The 22,767-nt window shown below is 42.9% G+C and overlaps 1 protein-coding gene across 1 annotated transcript in view; it reads left to right on the forward strand.

Moving 5' to 3' along the window:
- MIPEP (mitochondrial intermediate peptidase) overlaps window positions 1-14,278 on the forward strand; it is a 108,095-nt gene extending 93,817 nt beyond the window's left edge. The window contains exons 18-19 of the mRNA XM_075919264.1: window positions 4,449-4,522; window positions 14,015-14,278. Coding sequence (XP_075775379.1) covers window positions 4,449-4,522; window positions 14,015-14,112 — 172 coding nt within the window. The 3' untranslated portion in view covers window positions 14,113-14,278. The remainder of the gene's footprint in view (window positions 1-4,448; window positions 4,523-14,014) is intronic.
- The last annotated feature ends 8,489 nt before the right edge of the window (window positions 14,279-22,767 follow it).

The raw sequence follows: 22,767 nt of genomic DNA on the forward strand, positions 1-22,767 counted from the left end.
CCCTTTCCTATACTTTTTCAGGGACCCTTCTCACAAACCCTTGTTCAAGAGGTTGTAAACCTGCACCTGGGATGGTGGAGAAGGTCCCTCGGGATTTAAAAGGAAAGGAGTTCTGTTCCCACTACTTCCTAATCTCAAAAGCAAAAGGGGATTTCAGAGCCATCATGGACCTGCATCGTCTCAACAAGTCTCTCACAAAGTTGACATTTCACATGGTCTCCCTGGCCTCCATCGTCCCTTCCCGGGATTCAGGAGACTGGTACACCACTCTCATCTTAAAGGATGCTTATTTCCATAGTCTCAGCTCACAGGCTCTTTCCTGTGCAATAGCATTTTCTGATGCACTTAAAGAATGGTTTAAATGTACAGGCAGTCCCCGGGTTACATGGATCCGACTTGCATCGGATCCCTACTTACAAACGGGGTGAGGCAACCCCGCACTAGCTGCTTCCCCCCCAGCAGTCCAGGGAGACGCGAAGCTAGCGCACCCCTCCCCCCAGCAGGCCAGAGAGACGCGGAGCGGCTTTTCTCAACAGACACCTCAGCTTGAGAATAAAAGACTGAGGGAAGTGAGGTGTGGGAGAATAAAACTGAGCTCTGGAGAAATCATAGAATCATAGGACTGGAAGGGACCTCGAGAGGTCATCAAGTCCAGTCCCCCACCCTCAAGGCAGGACCAAACTCCGTCTACACCATCCCTGACAGATGTCTATCTAACCTGTTCTTAAATATCTCTAGAGAGGGAGATTCCACCACCTCCCTTGGCAATTTATTCCAATATTTGACCACCCTGACAGGAATTTTTTCCTAATGTCCAATCTAAACCTCCCTTGCTACACTTTAAGCCCATTACTCCTTGTCCTGTCCTCAGAAACCAAGAGGAACAAATTTTCTCCTTCCTCCTTGTGACACCCTTTTAGATATTTGAAAACCGCTATCATGTCCCCCCTTAATCTTCTTTTTTCCAAACTAAACAAGCCCAGTTCATGAAGCCTGGCTTCATAGGTCATGTTCTCTAGACCTTTAATCATTCTAGTCACTCTTCTCTGTACCCTTTCCAATTTCTCCACATCTTTCTTGAAATGTGGTGCCCAGAACTGGACACAGTACTCCAGCTGAGGCCTAACTAGTGCTAGAGTTTCCCCTACAATATGTACCAGTTCCGACTTACATACAAATTCAACTTAAGAACAAACCTACAGTCCCTTGTACATAACCCGGGGACTGCCTGTAGTTAAAAGATACAGCAGCACAGCTGTAGTTGTGTTGTGCCAGAATATCACAGACACAAAGTAGGTAAGATAATATCTTTTATTGGATCAACTTCTATAGATAAGAGACACAAGATTTTTGAGACACATAGAGCTCTTCTTATTTCAGAGTGAGTCACCATTTTTGATCCTTGAATAGTCTTTTGCTGTTCAGGCAGATAGCAGCTGCAAACACCGGGTACATGGAGCACCCTATTTTACTCTCAACTAATGTGCAGGGACAGACACTTTTGATAGATCTGTATCTAGTCACTTATATTCTATCTATAGTATTTCCTCAGATAGGTGGTTCCTGTGACAAGTGAGGTGCTTGCTGAGACATGGAAGGTTTTATGAATGCTATTTTGTAGATTATCCTGACACACCCTATTGTAGCCAGATATGACACCATGCATGACTGCCGCCTTAATTTCCCTTCACTAAGATGTAAACAAGCACAATCAGACCTTCGGATCTGAGAGGGCACATCCTTTGAAGGGTCTTGTAATAACAGAAAAGGCCAGCACAAAGCATAAGCAAAACCTTTATTCCTGTGTTAGACTTTCAGTTCAATCTTAATTTATTTGTCCTACCTGAATCTACTGCTCACGTCTGTTCAGGGCCATGCTCTTTACAAGAAGGTCCCTTTCCTGGAGTCCAGTCTCATACCACTACCTTGTGAGAATCCCTCCTGGAACTAGGTTTCCTTGGAGATTGACTAACTGTAGTTCTTCCCCAGGAAACTTTCTAGTTCTTGACAGGCTGTGCTTCCTGCCATCGTTAGGGAGATTTGTTTGCTAGGGTCAAGCTTTCCTGGTGCCCTGCCAGCTGTAGGTCTCATAACTGAGATTTCTTCTCTCTAGTAGTATATCTTCTAGGCTCCTTACCCCATGAGCTGTCCTGGGAGCTTCCTGTCCCTAGGAGCTGGCCTTCTCTTTGATAGCATTTTGTCTAGAAGCACTTTCTTCCTAAATGTACCTAGGTTAATTAAGCTCACATAACCTTTTTATTAGGTTGTAGTTCTCATTTACCAATTAATCTTGAAGTAACCATTTGGAGCAATCAGTTACTCCCAGGTGGGTTTCCAGAAAGTAGGTGTGGGCAAAGTGGGTTCTGATTGCCCTAAAAGGGACAAGTTGCCTCATGACATTGCAGAAGTGAGTTTTTGCATACGGATAAGGAAGGAAATCCACAGCCAAAGTGGAATCATTAACCTTTATTTGTATTATTTTGACAAATTGACATTTTCATTTTAAAATGTTATGTTACATTATTGTGTGTCTATACTGACAAATGACAAATTCCAAACAGTTCTTACATCTTAGCTAAGTGTCCTAAGCAGACCAATTAATTTCACCCCCATACAACAGTGAAGACTCAGTAGAATATAGCATAAAACAACTTTATTTTTATAAATATCATAAGAACAGCCATACTGGGTCATACGAAAGGTCCATTTAGCCCAGTATCCTGTTTTCCGACAGTGGCCAATGCCAGATGCCCCAGAAGGAGTGAACAGAACAGGTAATCATCAAGTGATCCCTCTCCTCCTGTCACCCATTTCCAGCCTCTGACAAACAGAGGCGAGGAATACCATTCCTACCTGTTCTGGCTAATAAATATTGATGGACCTAACCTCCATGAATGTATCTACTTCCTTTTTGAAGACTGTTAAAGCCCTGGTTTTCACAGTATCCTCTGGCAAGGAGTTGCATAGGTTGACTGTGTGCGATGTGAAGAAAAACTTCCTTTAGTTTGATTTAAACCTTCTACCTATACATTTCATTTGATGACTCCTAATTCTTATGTTTCGGGGAAAAGTAAATAACTTTTACTTATTCACTTTCTCCATATCGGTCATGATTTTATAGACCTCTATCATATCTCTCCCTCCACCTCCACCCCTACCCAGTCCTCCCCTTAGTCTCCTTTTTTTCCTAAGATGACCCAGTCTTTTTAATTTCTCTTCATATGGAACCCATTCCAAACACCTAATAATTTTTGTTGCCCTTTTCTGAACTTTTTCCAATGTCACTATATCTCTTTTGGAGATGAGGTGACCACGCACTATTCAAGATATGGGCATACCGTGGTTTTATATAGAGGCAATAGGATATTCTGTTTTATTCGCTATCCCTTTTTAAATTATTCCTAACATTCTGTTTGTTTTTTTGACTGCCGCTGCATGTTTAGTGGATTTTTTTCAGAGAACTATCCTCAATGACTCCAAGATCTCTGAGTGGTTATAGCTAAATTAGTCCCCATCATTTTGTGTTTATAGTTGGGACTATTTTTTCAAAGTGCATTACTTTGCATTTATCAACATTAGCATTCATTTGCCATTTTATTGCCCAATCCCCTAGTTTTGTGAGATCCATTTGAAGCTCTTCACTGTCTGCTTTGTTCTTAACTATCTAGAGCAGTTTAATATCATCTGCAAGTTTTGCCACCTCACTGTTTATCCCCTTTCTCCAGATCGTTTATAAATAGGTTAAATAGGATTGGTCCGAGTATGGACCCTTGAGGGACACCACTAGTTACCACACTCCATTCTGAAAACTGACCATTTATTCCTACCCTTTTAACCAGTTATCAGTCCATGAGAGGACCTTCCCTCTTGTCCCATGATAACTTACTTTACTTAAAAGCCTTTGATGAGGGACCTTGTCAAAGGCTTTTTGGAAACCGAAGTACTCTATATCCACTGGATCCCTTGTCCACATACTTGTTGACTCTCCCCCCCCCCCCCCCCCAAAGAACTGTAGTAGATTAGTAAGGCGTGATTTCCCTTTACGGAATCCATGTTGACTTTCCCCAATAAATTATGTTCATCTAAGTGTCTGACAATTCTGTTCTTTACTCTAGTTTCAACCAATTTGCCCAGGACTGAAGTTACTTACTGGTGTGTAATTGTGATGAGCACCTCTACAGCCCCTTTTTAAGACTGTGTCACATTAGCTGTCTTCCAGTCATTAGGTACAGAAGCTATCAAATCTATCTAGCTTAGTTCATTCTTGCATAATTTTAAACAGTGTGCCTTTCTCTGATGTATGATGAAAGCAGTCATTGTCTAAACGTGGCAGGTTTATGAGATCTATAGCTGTGTTTGTTCTGTAAAGAAACCAGAGACAAGTATGACTGAAAGCTGAACAGGTTGTGTGTGCAGGTGTCTGTAATATTATCTGTCTGTTCTTTCAGGGCAATGGGTGAGCGTTATCGCAGAGAGATGCTGGCGCATGGTGGTGGAAAAGAGCCCATGCTCATGGTTCAAGGTAAAAGAAAAGGAAGATTGTTTTGTTTCTGTGACTGTCTTTTCCTGTTCCTGTTATGTACTTTTTGGCAAACACCAGTGCTCAAGATTAGAGAATAGTTAATTTAACAATAGTTCCCTCTCCAGTCCTTTATACTAAACCAAAGTTTTAATAGGATTTACTAAAGGGGATATGTAAAGTAGATTTACCTAATGTAATAGAGTAGATCTCACATTATGCTTCATAGACTGTTAGAACTCATGGTAATACCAAGAATAAAATATTTTGAGATCCAAACAGCGGGGGAATAATGTGTTGAAAAGGGATCTCTTACAAAATGATTCATAGAATTCAAAGGTACCAGTCAGATACAGTACTCTGAAAAGGAGAGAGAAACCATCTTCAATTTTTGTTTAAAGTTTGTGTTACTTTTTTTTACGTGTGTGTTAACTGAAAGGTTATCATCCAAATCATTGTTGATGTCCTGTTTCACTTGGATAGCACCAAAGCATTTCAGGTTGTCAGCATTTTGCTAATGCACTCTCGCTGTAAAAGGAGATTAAAGATTGTAACATCATTTGGTTTGATCAGTATCCCACCTGAAGCTATCTTCTCATATTTGTTCCTTTTGGAGCAAATAATAATGTGATCTGTACTCTTAAATCAAGTCTCTCATCAGTTGGAAAAGAATGGATATAGATTTTGGAAAAATTTAGGCAAATGTGTTTGAACCCATCTACATGTTTTGTTAGTCTTTAAAGTGCTGCCAGACTATGTGTTGTGTTTTAAGTTTTTCCTGTTACAGACTAACTCGGCTACCCCTCTGAAGCTTTTGAAATAAGTTTGACATTCTTTACTGTGACTCTTTAAATCTTTATGTATTTATATGTCCAGAGTAAATAACTTTTTGTGACATTCTATATGCACGCTGAACAAGATTGCATCAGTATTAAAATTTGCAAGCTGGTTACTTGATGATGATGATGATGATGATAATAGACTTAACAGTTATGTAATGCCTTTCAACTGAAGCTCTTATTATTAAGCTTCAAAACACCCAGAGTTAGGTAGCTAAGTATTGGTACATCCATTTTAAAAATTAAAAAAAACAGTGTGGCTATTTTCACATAGCAAGTCAGTGATGTCGTCAGAAATGTTAACACATGATTCCTGACTCCATTGCTCTTGTTGCAACGTTATACTCAGGGCCCTACCAAATCCATGGTCCATTTTGGTCAATTTCATAGTCATAGGATTTTTAAAATTATAAATTTCATTATTTCGGTTCTGATTTTAGGTAGAGATACGCTTGTGGAAGTCTAATTACTGGTTAACCATACACAAAGCTTTTCCCTTGTAAAAGTTTAATGTATGTGTCAGTGCTTAGCTGGCCATTTTTAATAATTTCCATTGGCTCTTTGGTAAAATCGCCTTCTCAATGCATTGTATATGACGACACTTTCTTTGTCACTTCTCAGATGTTGTTTAGTTTCTTTGTTACTTCTCAGATGTTATCTCATTTTTATTTTTTTTAATGTTTAGATATAGTCCTATCTTCAGTTGTTCTCTCACATGATCCCTCAGATTCACTGATAAGGAAGATGTAGGACTTGAATCAGTGTAGAGATTCCTTTAATTAAGGAACTGAGACTTACACATCTGTTTGAATTTTACTCCCATCGTCAATAGCAATTTGTATCACTATTTTAAAAGATGTGGGGGCACCACGAAGTCCATTAAAAAATTTCTCATGATGCTAATTCTGTGGCATGATCAATTATTTCCTATACACAAATATGTACTGTAGGAACCACAAATAGAAAAGTACTTCAGTTACATTTTGTTCAAGAAGCCATCATTTGGTGTTTAAAGGAAAAGACAGTTACGACATGAAATCCATTTACCCCCCTGTGCCAAGAGCCAACGTTGATGTTAAAGATCCATGTTTTGCTTTGTATCACAAAATCCCAGTGTGCAGCACTTCAGAATAAATAGGTAGAATGGTGTTCAGTGTAGTGCCTTGATCACACCATTCTAACTTACCATCCAATCCTGAGAGCAAGCACAAAGGGGAGTGCAGACCCTAAGTGTTATAACTTATTTATGTCTTTTAAAAATCAGCCTCTGAAGGGAGATTTTCAAAGTGCCCTTGTAAAATAGATGTGCAGTTGTGTTCCTAAATCATTCATACAATGACTGTATTGTGGGTAGATAACATAATTATCCACTTTTGTGCACAAATACTCAATATACATGTGCAAAGTAATCACATATACAAATAAGGCAGGCAGTTGCTCTTGTGCAGTTTTGCAGATCAGGCCCTTATCTCTGGTTCTCCATATATAAAATTATACTTACCTCTTGGAGGCCCTGTAAAGCTTTTAAATAATGTTTGCCCATCTCTCTGAGGCCTGGTCCACACACCAGCAGAAGGTCGAAATAATTACATAGTTGGAGTCGACAAACCTTAAATCACATTTTCATGCTATCCACATTTTCATGCTATCCACACCACAGGAGGCTGATGGGAGCAAATGTTCCTATTGGCTTCCCTTACTCCTCAAAAAAGGAGAACCAGATGCTGGCTGGAGCTGCCCTCAGTGTTCAATCTACAGGTCCATACCTGATCCACTAAATTGAACACCAGAAGATTGACTTCAGGAGTGTCAATCTTCCGCGTAGTATAGACATGCCCTTTATGTATAAGGAGCTTATATAAATGCTAGTGTTGTTATAATGTCAGTTATGAACAGCATTAGATATTGGCCCAAACTAAATAAGTCCAAATCAATTGTTTCAGAGGGACAGAGATCACAGGTTTTTTTTAATAGTTTTCCCAATTGCAGGTGGTTGAAAGTTATAGTTAACCAGCCTCAGAGAGGGTGTGGTTAACCACAGTGCTATAACATAGAAGAAAACTTCAAAGCAGAGCAACACGATTGCCCTAGGCTTGGGAGAGTCTGATCTGGAGTGGGAGTCAAGCTGAATGTACAAAATGCATTCGCACTCACAGCTTTAAAAACTGCAACCCACAGTCTTGGATATCTCACTAATAAATAGACTGGAGTGTTGTGCGTGTATGTATTATGGTTCATAGTGTTAAATGCCAAAAGGGACCATTATGATTTGGTAGTTGGTCTTCCTCCATCCAGTAATAGATTAAAACACAGCAGTGGCATTATTCTTAATTAAAGTGTTTGGGATCTTTACTTTAGAATCTGTAGTACTTTATTTAATCAGGGCTTGCTCTTTTTGCATTGATAGAATTTATTCAGCAGATAGTCCTGATGCCACCTCCTCTGATTCTTTAAATGCAGCTGTTGAAAGATAACAGCCATGCAGTATGTCATTGCAGTGATAAATGAGACATCCATTTGCGTTCTCAAATGATGCAACTTCTGTGTAGAGGGTCAAATAAAATTACCATTGCGTGTCTGATAGTGGAATGTTCAAGATGAGTATATAAAATCGTTTGTTTGGAACAAGATCTGGTACTTTTCTTTCCTTTGTTTTTAACCAGTCCTTTTAACCAGTTTTAAATCTACATAAATATTCTTATGCAAGCCAATTTGAAATTCAGGCAGTCCCCGGGTTACGTACAAGATAGGGACTGTAGGTTTGTTCTTAAGTTGAATTTGTATGTAAGTCGGAACTGGTATATATTGTAGGGGAAACTCTAGCCAAACATTTCTCCAGAGCTCAGTTTTATTCTCCCACACCTCACTTCCCTCAGTCCTTTATTCTCAAGTTGAGGTGTCTGCTGAGAAAAGCCGCTCCGTGTCTCCCTGGTCTGCTGGGGGGAAGCAGCTAGTGCGGGGTTGCCTCCCTCCGTTTGTAAGTAGGGATCCGATGTAAGTCGGATCCATGTAACCCGGGGACTGCCTGTAACTTACAATGATTTTTAAAATACGGAATTTTTTGACTGCTTATCTGTATAAACATCCAGTTATATTTTAGTGTTCCATGTATTCACACATTTTATAATTTCTATAGGGTAAGGTTTTATTTTTTTAACTGTGTTGCTATTGTGCTAAGGGAAGAAATTTAAATTTACTGGAAGATAATTCACTGAATCCCCTTTCTTTCCTTTTTTTGAAAACCATGCAGTCCTGTGTTTTGTTTTTCTTCTTTGCATACCTGATGGTCAATTTTTCAAGGAAGTTTGTTAATGGTCTATAAGTTTGTTAGCTAATACTTTTGACACCCTAGATGTATATCATCTGGATAGGCCAATTGTGTTTGTAATGAGTTCTTAAAGTATTTTCTGACATACTCTTTGTCCATAGTTATTTTTACATGGCATCACAAAAATCAGTGTACCCTGTTAACATGTTCCTGATCACCCTTTCCCATGGAAAATCCAACAGGAAGAGGATGCAGGATAGTGTGGAAATGGTTCAGTTACAGGCACAGACAATGGGTAGATTTTTGGTGGCTTGACCACCCCTGTTCCCTTCACACAGCTAAGTTGCAATGGAGCTGGCAGCTGCCCTTTGAGGCCTCCTTAGAGGAGTATAGAATCTTAGAATAGTAGGACTGGAAGGGACCTCGAGACGTCCCCAAGTGCAGTATACCCACTGCACAAAGAGCTGCTGAAAAATAGTACCCACTTGGCTGTACAGGCAGTCCCCGAGTTATGCGGATCCGACTTCTGTCAGATCTGTACTTACGAATGAGGCTTTTCTCGCCCCAGAGGATGCGGGTGGCGGGACCGCCCAGACGTGCCGCAGTCCCGCCGCCCGCGTCCTCCGGGGCGAGAAAAGCTGTTCCACGTCTCCCTGGTCTGCTGGGGTCCCCCAGCAGACCAGGGAGATGCGGAGCAAAGCCGCGGAGGACCCGGGCGGCGGCACCGTGGCGCGTCTCAGTCCCGCCGCCCGCGTTTCCATGGTCTGCTGGGGGGGGGGGGGGCGCAACTAGTGCACACCTCCCCCCCCCCCCCTCCAGCAGACCAGGCTTTTTTCGCGGACGCCTGGGGTAGAGCAGCTGGGGTGCTGCCGGTTGGTCCTGCAGCGCCGCTCCTCGGCGCTACTGGACCAACCCGGCTGCACCCCAGCTGCTCTGCCCCAGGTGTCCTGATTCAGCCGCTGCTGGTCAGTTTCAGCAGCAGCTGAATCAGGGCGCCTGGGGCAGAGCAGCTGGGGTGCTGCCAGGTTGGTTCAGTAACGCCTAGGAGCGGCGCTACTGGACCAACCCAGCAGCACCCCAGCTGCTCTGCCCCAGGCATCCCCAAGTCAGCTGCTGCTGAAACTGACCAGCGGCTGACTACAGGAAGCCCGAGGCAGAGTTTCTCTGCCCCGAGCTTCCTGGAATCAGCCGCTGATCAGTTTCAGCAGCAGGTGACTTGAGGACGCCTGGGGTAGAGCAGCTGGGGTGCTGCCGGGTTGGTCCCCGCAGCGCCGAGGTGCGGCGCTGCGGGGACCTACCCGGCAGCACCCCAGCTGCCCTGTCCCAGGCATCCAGATTCAGCTGCTGTTGAAACTGATCAGCGGTTGATTCCAGGAAGTCCGGGGCAGAGAAACTCTGCCTCGGGCTTCCTGTAGTCAGCCTCTGGTCAGTTTTAGCAGCGGCTGAATCTGGACACCAGTTCCGACTTAAGTACAAATTCAACTTAAGTACAAATCTACAGTCCCTATCTTGTATGTAACCCGGGGACTGCCTGTATTGTTCACTGGGATTTCTCCAGAGCTGATGGGCTATGTTTATACAGCAGTATTATTTCAGAATAACTGTCGTCATTTCGAAATAACATAGTCATGCCTACACAGCAAGCCCAAGATAGAGGACTTCTTACTCTGACTCCTGTAGCCCTCATTCCACGATGAGTAAGGGAAGTCGAAGGAAGAGATGTGTACACAGTGCCAAAAGCCCAGTTAAGCTATTTCAACTTCAGCTACGCAATTGATGTAACTTCAGCTACGTCATCTTAATTTGACTTTTGTCCTGCAGTGTTGACGTGCCTGTAGTGTGGCAATATACATGTCCTCTAGCAAACCAACTCACTTGGGAGGAGGAGATCCAGACATAGATAGGGTCACCATCCATCCCATTTGTACTGGGACTGCCCCATATTTAAGCTCTCTCCTAGGCATCCCAACTTTTTTTTTTAAAGGGGCAAAATGTATTTGAACACCCCCTGCTGGTCCTTGAGTTCCCCCATCAGCACAGCCGCAGCAGCCTCCTGTTTGTGGCTGATGGTAAAACTGGCACCAGCACATAGTGTGTGGAGTCAAGCAGAGTGCCGAGAGAGAAACCAGGTAATAGTGTGTTTGTCTCCTCCCTGTGCACCTTAAAGAAGGGGGGAAGCCTGCCAGTCTTTCAGGAATGTGGGGCTGAAGTCCTGACCACTGCTCTCCTCCCCCCCCCCCCCAGCTGAAACCCCTTTCTCTGGCACCTCCACTTCTGGCTGCAGCCCCTTTCCTGGGCGGCCCCCTACCCGCCATGGAGCAGAAGGCCCCATTCCTGGGCGACACCTGCCACGGGGCTCAGCTCCCACCCTCATCTCATTTCCTCCCCGCTCCTTCCAGTGTGGGGCTGGAGCCCCGAGCGCTGGCAGCTCCCCCTGCTGTAGGGCTGAAGCTCTGAGCCCTGGCAGCTGCCTTCACCCCCCCCCCCCCCCGCACTGTGGGGCTAAAGCCCTGAGTGCCTGTAGCCGCCCCCCTCCCCTCTTTGGGCTAAAGCTTCAAGTACCTGCAGCCCCCCTCCTTGGTGTCCCATATTGGGTATAGGGAAATATGGTCACCCTAGACATAGAGTGAATACCTTCTGTGCAGTGAGCAGGTGTTTTTGGGATAGAGGCAGACATCTTGCAGGTCTTCATTCAATACAGAGTTTGTTTTTCCATTCTCTGTAGTGGATTTCTAAAAAGAAGTATGTGTTTCTGTAAGCTGCACCCACATAATCTTCTGCAAAAGTCTCTCACTTGTCTTTGTGAACTAAAGGTATAAGCCACGTTCTATTGTACTAAAGAGAAAAAAGTTGTGTGTGTGTGTGTGTGTGTGTGTGTGTGTGTGTGTGTGTGTGTGTGTGTGTGTGTGTATTGAGTTGTTAAAAATATCCAATTTTCTGTTCCCTTTGATATTGAAAATATCTGAGTAGAAATGTTATTGGCGTGCATTTTAATTGTCTGCAATGTGAATCTTTTTGTTTTTCCTTTATTTCTTGATATTACTCAGCTGTGAAATGGCAATTCATGTTGACACTTGCAATATACACTGAAGCCTAATTAAAAGCAGGATGCTGAGAGAGCCTAGCAAGGAAAGTCTTTTACTAACTATGCAAAATGGCCTGGAGACTTGGTTTCTTTCTTTCTTTCTTTCTTTCTTTTTGAACTATTGTACTTAGCAATTACTTAATGTACAAGAAATGTCTAATGAAGCCAGTTGGCTCCAGTCAGATTTTATTTTAAAAGATGCACTAAAAGATTTTGTTTTTCATAAATGCTGCAATTATTATTCCCACTGAAACCAAATGGTCTAAGGATATGAAAGAATGTAAGAAAATGTGCACTGTGTACTTATAGTAAAGGGTTGAGCAAGGTTATATTTACATTGGCAGTTTTGTCAGGGAGGACGAATCACTTTAAAGCAGCACACTAATCGGCTTTGGATTAGCTGTTTTTGATGTTTTTCCAGTACAAGTAATGTAACTTCCTTTTAAAGTGTTTAAAATATTAATAATGAATAAACGCACAGTAAGTACACAATGCAGAGTAATGCATTTTTATTACAGTAACAGCTGAAAATAATTTAGACAGTATATTCTGATTCTTTATCAAAAACATGTTTTTTTCCTTTAAAAGGGCACTGTTGCAAATCCATTTTGAGTTGACTGTTTAAAAATATAAATTCCATTGTACACAGGGAAACTATCTGATTTGAATAGATAGAATCTTCTTGGTTAATTAGATTAGAGCAAGTTAGGTGATATGATTTCCCCCCCCCCCCCCCACCTGCAAAACAAAAAGTCTGCAAAATTCGCTAGTTAAATTTTATGTTCAGGAACAATACTGTAGAGTTTTTATGTAGACTAAGTATTTGTAAATTTGTATAAAATAGGAACATAATTCTTGCATTATGTAAGTTAAACACGCTTAGACCCACATGATTTTATTATTTAGACAGCAACAAAAGGGTGTGATGCATTTAATATGCCAGTAAAATATGGCCCTAGTTCAAGAAAGCTTGATGCATGTTTTACAAGATTGAGCTTTAAATTTGTATGTAACAAGACAAGTGAACACAAGAGAAATGAGATGGGGGAGAGGAGAAGGTGTGACAGGATTTATAGCTGGAAGGTTATGTGTCATGATTTAGGTGTGTATGTTAATGATTTGGGGGGGCGGAGGTATAAATACCATGAGGGATGTCAAAGAATGTGGGGGAGAAATGGAGCTTTCCAAGGGATAAAATGTAAATGTACATAAGAACATAAGAACGGCCGTACTGGGTCAGACCAAAGGTCCATCTAGCCCAGTATCCTGTCTACCGACAGTGGCCAGCACCAGGTGCCCCAGAGAGGGTGGACCGAAGACAATGATCAAGCGATTTGTCTCCTGCCATCCCTCTCCAGCCTCTGACAAACAGAGGCTAAGGACACCATTTTATCCCCTGGCCTTTTATGGACCTAACCTCCATGAATTTATCCAGCTTCTCTTTAAACTCTATTATAGTCCTAGCCTTCACAGCCTCCTCTGGCAAGGAGTTCCACAGGTTGACAACACGCTGTGTGAAGAACTTTCTTTTATTAGTTTTAAACCTGCTACCCATTAATTTCATTTGGTGTTCTCTAGTCCTTATATTATGGGAACTAATAAATAACTTTTCTTTATCAGCCCTCTCCACACCACTCATGATTTTATATACCTCTATCATATCCCCCCTCAGTCTCCTCTTTTCTAAACTGAAAAGTCCCAGTCGCTTTAACCTCTCCTCATATGGGACCCGTTCCAAATCCCTAATCATTTTAGTTGCCCTTTTCTGAACCCTTTCCAAGGCCAAAATATCTTTTTTGAGGTGAGGAGACCACATCTGTACACAGTATTCAAGTATTTATGGTTTGGTTTCTATATGTAGTGCATAGTGACAGATTGATCATCAGGCATTTCCAGTGTAGGAAGTATGATCTTATAGTAGATAGGGTGCTGAATTGAGACTCAGTACATCAGTGGTCAGTTTCCCACTTAGACACAGGTTTCCTGTGTGTCCAAAGTCATTTACTCTATCCTGTGCCTCATTTCTCTATCTGTAAAATGAAGATAATACTTCCTGGCTCATAGCCCTGTTGAGATGATAATATCTGTTAATAATTATGAGGCTCTCCGATACTATGGTGATGAGGGTCAGATAGATAGCTAGGAAGTAGGCTGGTTAATCTCCACATAGAATGGTTGCATGTGTCTTTGTGAAAAATCACAGTAGTGGTACTGGAGTATGACAGACTAGTTCAGGTAAACATTGTCAAGGGCTTTGCGTTGATTTGATTCTCACTGAGAGGTTCTTTTGCTCCTTTCCATAGGTATGCTTCAGAAGTCGCCTTCTGTTGAAGACTTCGTGGATGCCCTTGTTTCAGACTTGGATCAGGACTTTGAAACATTCTTCATGGACTCTGAATAACATGGAGCTGAACTGATTGGTTTTATAGAGGACAGCACCAGTCTTAACAACGATGGACATAGTACTGCTGAAGCTATTTGTTTCTGCTTCTCAATGAACAGTCGTGAAAGAACAAAATGAAGATTCTTACCCATCCAATCTTAAAATAAATAGTTTGTTTTAAGGGTTTGTATGTGGTTTCATTTAAGAAGATGACAGGCTAAAGTTTCAAATGGTCTAGCATCAGACTGCTAGGAAAATGCTCTTTGACATGTACCTTATGAATGTGTGGCTATCTATAAATCTAGCCCTTCACAAAAATGGGTGGCAGGAATGAGACTTCTTTCAATACACAATTGTGGATATCTGGATTAGTGCAAAACTGTCATGGCTTGGGGTTGTTTGTATAGTACCTTCTCACACCAGTACTTGTCAAGCTTTTTGACCCTGTTCTTTACAGAAGGCCATGAGATATTCTGCATCAGAGAGAGAGTGAAAATCAGCCTGAATTGCTATCCACAGAAGAGAAACTGGGGAGAAGTGGAGAAACCAGAGACATTATTGTTACAGGGGGAACTTTTATGGGGAATGGAATGAGGGACATGGAGCATATGAGAGGGATGGAGGAAAAAGGATATGGAGGGAAGAAATTTTTTGTGAGAGAGCATATATGAAGCAGATGATATTTTTCCTCTATTTCAAAATGGAGGAGTGGCATAGAGAGCAAGTCAGGAAAAGAGAACAAAGATTGAAGGTATGCCTACCGTATGCAGAAGAAAAATGCTGCTTTTCTTTAATTTTTTAAGTAGATTAAGATTGTATTGTATGGTATTTGCTTTTTTCAGGTGTTTTGGTCTCTGCTGCTCCCTGATTGCATAATTCTGATTTTGAATGAGGTGTGTGGTTGGCTGGTCAGTTCATAACTCTGAGGTTCTACTGTACGTGTTCAGGGTATTTACCGGTGCTTAAATTGTTAGTACAATTATCCTATTCCTATCTGATATTTAACTATTTTAATTTATGTGATTTAAATCATTAAGCCATATTTTAATTAAATATGAAATTTCTTAACCTAGCAAAATAACGGGTACATTTTCAACAGTGGTCAACAAGTTAACTCCTGGGAGCACAGTCTGTTTCACATTTACAGTATTATATTCTGTACTTAGTTCATCCCTAAAGAGGAAGTTCATCCCTAAAGAGGAAATGTGGGAAACTCTTTTAAATTTACCATACTGTAGTTAACCATTTTGTATAAACTAAATGAGAAATTATTAGGAACATTTAAACTATTTGCTCTGGATTTAGATGCCAACACCTACCACCCACATGTTATGTATACTTAGCCTTCTCATAGGATACCATAATACGCATTGCTATTTTTCTACTAAATTAGATGGAATACGTGTTATAACTCATTATCTGGATGGGCCGTTATATTCAACACCCAAATGACATCAAAAGCGAAGAATCGGACACTTACAGCCCACTCATTTAGCACGGACCTCATTTAGCATGGACACTTTGACAATTTTTTTTCTCCTCCTCCTATCCCCTCTTTTTCTGTTTTACATTTGGGGGTTTATGTGCTCCTCTGTGCACATTTGTCTGAAAATGGGTGACGGGAGGGATCACGTGTTGGTTACCTGATTTGTTCTCTCCCTCTGAGCCATCTGATATTGGCCATTGTTGGCAGACAGAATACTGGGCTAGATGGACCTTTGGTCTGACCCAGTATGGGAGGCATTATGTTCTGTGCCTCTTGCTCCACTCATCTGAAGGAAGTGGGTTGTGCCCACAAAAGCTCATGATAAACAATTTTTTTCTTAATCTCTAAGGTGTTACAGGACCACTCATTTTTTAAGGCTTTTTTCAGTTACTGTATGACATTAAACAGTGTTAAACATGATCCAGGGTTCAGTAAGCAGAGGCCCTCAGGCAGCTTAGTACCATGGCAAACACGCTATTAAGCAGTTTTTAACCTTTTATGAATGAAATAGAAAAGAAGAAAAATCAGCTAAAACACATGTAAATGTACAGTGTTGTTTTAACAAGCTTCTTTCTTTCTCTTTCCCTGTAGCTGGAGATGATTTTAGAAAAAATAATGTTTATGATGGACATCCTTTTAGATGGTATCAAAGATGGTGGTAACTGTCAGTCCACATAGTGTTTAGGATTCTGCTGATGCTGGTAGGGTGGTAATGTCATCTAGATATCCCTCTGTCTGGTCTGGTCCCCTCTAAGATCAGGACGACAAAGACCCCAGATACCAAGAGACTAGGTGTGTGTGGAAACCGTGAATAGTGAAGCTTGCTGTAGTAGCCGCCGTATGTTTTCTTTTCATTTGTGTTTCATTGCACCTTTCCCCACATAATCTTTGTTTTAAGGATCCTGAAAGGGAGTTATTGGTGGAATAGCTTATCACCTTTTTTTTTTTTTTTTTTTTTGGTCAACTGATTAAACCTAATATCTGACACATTCATTCCGGCTCATTAACTTGTTCCATATCTCACTTTTTTTAAACAAGCATAATTTCATCATAGTCCTGGAACTATATCAACTTGGCCTTTTTATTTAGATTAATTCAGTTATTCTGTCTCATACCTTTTTCCATCAACATTGTTGTTATAGGTTATTGTACCATTTAATGAATGTTTGTAAACTTCTTACATTTGAGCTCGCAATTTTTGTAGGCCCAATTATCACAACATTATACCAACCGTTCATGGAGTATTACAAGGGACTCAAAGACCTCTGAATGCTGATTTGAATTACAAGATTGGAATAATTAAAATTAATTTTTTACATGTATCATCCAGAGGATCAAGCTAACCATAACTATCTGGATCAACACATTTAAATAGCTAGTTGTGACAAAGGGAGGGTTTGTACAGCACAGTGGGGTCCTAATTTTCATTGTGGCCAATGTTTCCTCTGAACTGCTCACATATGTGGTGTCACAACATTCTTGCATACACGACACATGACACAAACCATGCTCCCCATTTAATCCATAGATGGTCATAGTCCATGGAAGGCTCACATACTGCCACAGTTGGGGTTTTGACCCACATCAGACAGCGAGAGATGGAGGTTGAAGAGGACTTTACCTCGGAGGGGTGGGAAGTGGAGACATTATTGGGAAGGGTGAGGGAGGAGTGAGGAGCACTCATGCCACTGCTGTCAGTTGGGACAAGCTGCACTAACAAAAGGCACAGAAGTTTGACTACAGCATGAGGCTGACAGTCTCCACTTTCCCAGGCAAGTTGGACTCTGCCACTAGCCCTTCTCTGCAGGACTCCCAAGACAGGAGCTGTGTAGCTTCACGGTTGGCAGTAGCTGCAGCAGTAATGGGATACAGAGGCAGCACATTCACCATCCCTAAGACAGCAGGTTAGTCACCCCCAAACTAGCAATGATGCCCAGAGTGCAGCAAACAATGTCCAAGTTCCATTCCCGGGTGGAGGGAAAGTGCCCCCGTGGCCCCGCCCTGAGTTATGGCTGATTCTCTCATTCTACAGAGAGGATGTTTTTTTCACAACAGAGTACCCTGAGTTCATTTACACTCAAATTCTTAGCTTTTAGGATTGTGACTGACTGGGGGAGTCTGTGTCAGGAGAGCTAATGGGCAAATAAATTAATAATCAATTCTTGCCTTGGATTTTTGCAACAAAATTTGTCAACTCCATTGTTTTTTATTTTGGGAAATAATCTTTGGGAAATAAAACAGTGGACATGATCAAGTCTCTTGAGAATGAATTGTATAGCCACTGTGCTGCTCATTATAGAAGAGGAAACATGATTCTAAATGAAAATGACTCCCTCTTTTATATGGTGTTTCCAAAAATGTTTCCAGCTGTTTAAATGACTGATGCATTTTCCTTTGTTTTTCTTTGAGGAACTTTTATTTTCCAACAAATACACTATGGGTTTTTCCAGAAAGATCTCGGATTACTGGGAAAAAAATGTGTAACTCCCCTTAAATAGCAAAACCACTATAACTCTTATCCAGATTTCACCACTGGAGCTTCCAAACTGACTACCCAAAAATGGTTTTTGTTAATTTGGTATCTTGGAGTGATATTTTAATCTAAAGTTGTGCTGTATTCTTGATTTAACTGCTATAAAATAAAATTATAAACCTTACAATGGAGGGAGCATATTCTTCTGTGTGCAGAGTGTCTAACATGGTGGGCCCCCAGCTGGGTTACTCCCCTCCGAAATGATCCGCTGCCATGCGTGCAGTCTCTTTTAGGCAGTTTTATTGTCTCAGAGTTAAGCAAAACAATCAAAAACAGTTCTTCAACTCACCTTGAGCCATTACTCCCAGAGGATTTTTTTCCCTCTTATCTTGCAGGCTCTCACTGCCTCCCCTCCCAGGGAATTTCCAGCTGCTTCTTGCAGGCTCCTGGCTCTGACTCACAATGTGTGTCTCCTCTCTTCTAGGTCCACGTGCCCCCTCTTAAAGCTCATTTGGTTCAACTGAATGCACTGGCTCTGCTCCCACTGAAAGCATGAACAAGCATTAATATATGAATTTGCCACAGTCTCAGGTAGATTTTTAAGCTGAAATCTAACTGACTAAATTCACTGATACATACTAAAATCCAAGATGAATAGCCCCTTTTTCTTTGAGTGATGGTCCTGTGGGTATTTCGCACATGGTTGCCCATGCGTGTTATGTGCCTGAGTCAGAAGTGTTTCGTAGCAGTGTCTGTTGACCAGCATGTGCATAGCATATGTCTTTGTACTCACAACTGAAGGTATAATAGGTAGTCAGGGTTCCCTCTTACCGCTACATTGTATGAGTCAGAACACTGATCCGTCAGGCTCTTCGTTTTTTTTTCCCTAAAAAAGTGACTTCTGATTCAGTGTTGATAGTGGTACATGGTCTTTTTCTGGTGTGGAGACAAGTTAGTGCAATTTCCCTGTGGAGGGGCCATCTCCCCGCCTGGGGACAGTGCCCCAGATTACACCTTTAAAAAACTGTTGCCTGCTTGTGCTCATTCTCTGTGAGCAACAAGCACCAGCAGTTCCTCTCTGCCTCAGCAAGGCACTCATCACCGCTCACTGCTCTGACTACAAGTCCTTCCTGGGCCCAGGCAGCTCAAGAGCTTCCCCTCTGTAAATACTTTGATGAAAGAAGCTGTGAGACCAAGGGCACTCTCGAGTCCAGCCCAGGAGACTCTCCTGCACAGCAGCCATTACCAGCGGTGAGCCCCCTCCCAGCATCCTGCATGCCCCAGTACCAACAGTACCGAAGGACAAGTCCCAGCATGAGAATAAAAAACTCTCTCTTGGGAACAGGAGCAGATTCCTGCAGTGGACTGCTCCCACCATAGCCTTTCCTTCTCCAACCCATCATCAGTTGAGTGCGGTATTTCGCATGGAACCAGCTGGACCTGCTCCCAACTTTCCCTGTGGGGGGAGGGTACAGCCTGGCAAAAGCAAGCTCAGTACTCAGGCATTCAGAATGCTCACTGGCCACCCATTCCGCTGGTATCTCTGTGCCACCCACACAGGCCAACTCCTCAGATGCTGCCAGGCCGCGCTGTTACCTCCATGGGCACATTGTGGCCTTCTGGGCACTCTGAGCCTTTCCTATTGGCCAGGAGCTGACCAAAGCCTACCCACCGCCTCCGCTCCTGCCCAACCCACCATTCACCTATGGTGCTCCCACTGCAGAGGATAAGCTTCTTCTGCTCTTCCTGGAGAAGCCCACTCCATTGCCATGCTGCAGCCCTGAGGTACTGATGAAGATGATTCCAGCAAGGGAGGAACAAGAGTGAAAGGAGCTCTTGGAGCCAGAACTCTTTCTCCTGGGTGCCTCAGTGGAGTCCAGACACAGTAGCCTGGGCTTTGCATCTCCCCACATATAATCCAGGACTGGAGGCCTGGTACCACTATTGTGGGGCCCGCCCACAACATTCTTTTTAGCTGTTCTGGAGACCTTGGGATCCCCACCACAGACACCAACCACCATCACAGGCATCCTACCGGCCACCCCCCCTTGTCTGGCATTATTGATTTGTTATACGAGCTAGATCTCAAACTGGTACCGCCAGCTCCACCAGTTCCCACTGTTGCCTCCTCCTTGCCAGACAAGGCACTTGTTTAACTCCTGCTCTCTCTGCAGGACAACCAGGACTTGTTCCAGAGGATAGCAGCAAACCTGGGTATCCTGTTGAGGGTGGTTCAGGACCTATACTCCATATCAACTCCTGGACAGCCTCTTACCCTAGGGGTAGCTCTCCCCTTTAATGATGCCATTCTCCAACCAGTGTGGACAGCTGAGAAAATGCTGACAATCCCTGTTGTGGGAGAGTGTGGAAAGCATAGGTGGTAGAAGTAGGAAAGAATGCATGAAACAAAGAGTGAGAAAAGGAAAAATGTGATGCAAAATGCATCTTTGCTTGTTCTATGAAAGATGTGGCAACAAGGCATCTGACTATTTTAAAATGTTTATTGGCAAAATGTTGGAAAATCCCTTCTCTCAATGCCAAGTGTTTATTAACCTGTTGCTAGGAACTGATCCAAGCAAGATGTGGCAGATACACAAGACATGAAAAGAAGATTATTATCTTAAGCATTAGAGCATTCACTGAATCAGGGAATTGAGACCGAAATGCTCACAGAAGGAACACAGCATATAAAATGAATTAAGAAACGCTGTGGGAGAAAAGACCATCAATGTACTCCGGGAGAGGAAAGCAGGCGATAAAAGATAAGGAAGCATAAATATGCCAGAGTACTGAATGTCGGCCCTTGTGATCTTCCTTTGTGTCTAAGATTTGTTTACTTATTATGTACACCAGGCCTCTTCTTCAACAGATGGCTTTTTGCTGTGGGCTTGGATTCTCTCTGGCTTTGCCTAACTATGAAAACATTCAGATGTGTGTAGCGCCCCCTCTCCACCTGGTTACCTTCTTTTAAAGCCAATCTCCTTTCAGGTTCGGATGGATAGGTCTGGGTTCTTCTGGATCCCGCCACCTACTCAATTTTATTCTTTCTGATTGATGTACTTGGCGGTGCCTCCACCCCCCTCACTCCTTCCTAGCAGGGTCACCAGGGCAGCTTGGGAGGAAAATTCTAGCCCAGGATAATCCCCACGTATTTGTAAGATAGTTGGAGACTCCCAGAAAATAACACAAACACATACACTATAATAAACACAATGATATTAAACAGGAGACAATTATAACAGAACAGGGTAACACTATTTTTAGGGTCACCGGTGCCCAGCAACTGTGAGGTTAGTGTCCCGTTGGTACGCGTACTTTGTTGGGGCCCTTGATGACTGTTGACCACACAATCCTTCTCTGCGGTGGTTTAGCAGTGGGGCTGACTAGGTCCAGTACAGCCCAAAGGACTCACAAATGGGAGAAGATGGTAAATCCCTCCACAGTTTAATATGCTGCAGGTAATAAAATCCCCAAACAAATTCCCTGACTTACTAACTAAAAATTGGTGCACTCACACACTCCATGAATGAGCCTCAGGTTGAGAGATGACTCAGTCTCTGCAAAGGGGCTGCTCTCTTCTCACAGGGGTCCTCTTCAAGCAGGAACCAGGCTGCTTCGGTCCCAGAATTTCCCCTCACCGCGAAGGGGTGCAGGGCTCAAGATGCAGACCACACAACTGCACCAAAATTCAAAACTACAGCCTCCCAGCCCAGCATTCAGACCCACACCGCAGGCAGCAGCCCTGAACTTGCTGCTAGAGCCCAGCTGACCATGCAGTGACTCTCTCACCCAGGGAGCTGGAGAGCCAACTCCGCCTGGCTGGGGAAGCCTCCCAGCAAACTCCACAACTGGGAATCAACAGTGGAGACATAAACCCAGCTGAGGGATCCTGCCTTCAGGTCCCTAGAGGCTAGCTCTCAGGGGGAACCCTGCATGCAGGCCTGGGGCTTACTAGCTCCCCACACACTCAGTCCTCCCCTTTTCCTGGCTGGCTCCAGACTCCCCTCAACAATGGTCTCTCCTTCCCCCTGGGAGGGGCATCTCACTCCCTGTGGGTTGCCGGGCAGACTCTGGCCCTGGTAGGGAGGGGGAGCCAAGGCAAACTCAGAGTGCCTCTCCCTGAGCTGCCAGCAGACAAAACCCCGGGAATCCAAGCAATCTCCTTGGGGGTTACACTCTCCCTGTGCGAAAGTTCTTGCCGTCCTCGGCAAGGGTCATTTAACCACAACACAAACATGCAAGGTCCTTTCCATCAGGTAATAGTATACATTGTTTAGTTGACAATAAATATCATTATCCAATAAGTAAGTATTGCTGTGTCCACATACAATATTAATTTAAACATTAAATTGTTATTCAATTTACATTAATAACATTCTTACTATATTTAAATAAATGACTTAACCTTGGAGACTCCATTGTTAACTATCAGACACAAACAATAATAGGCCACCCGCACCCATCTATTTACTAAATGCAGAGGGACAGAGGTGGAGGACCCTGGGACATCATAGGTGAGTTTCTGTACAGGTTTTCGCTCTCGTTCTGAACGTCGAAGTACAGGAGCTTCTTCATTCTCAGGGTTCTCAGCAGTAATGACTGCAGGACAATCAATGATTTCCCTCTCTGCAGGTTGCATGGCTTCTCCCACATCCTCTACAGGTGGAACCATCCTAGCTGGTAAACCACTTGCCTCTTCATGCTGTATTGTTGA

Source organism: Pelodiscus sinensis, chromosome 1 (assembly GCF_049634645.1).
Source record: "Pelodiscus sinensis isolate JC-2024 chromosome 1, ASM4963464v1, whole genome shotgun sequence".
Classification (NCBI taxonomy): Eukaryota; Metazoa; Chordata; order Testudines; family Trionychidae; genus Pelodiscus; species Pelodiscus sinensis.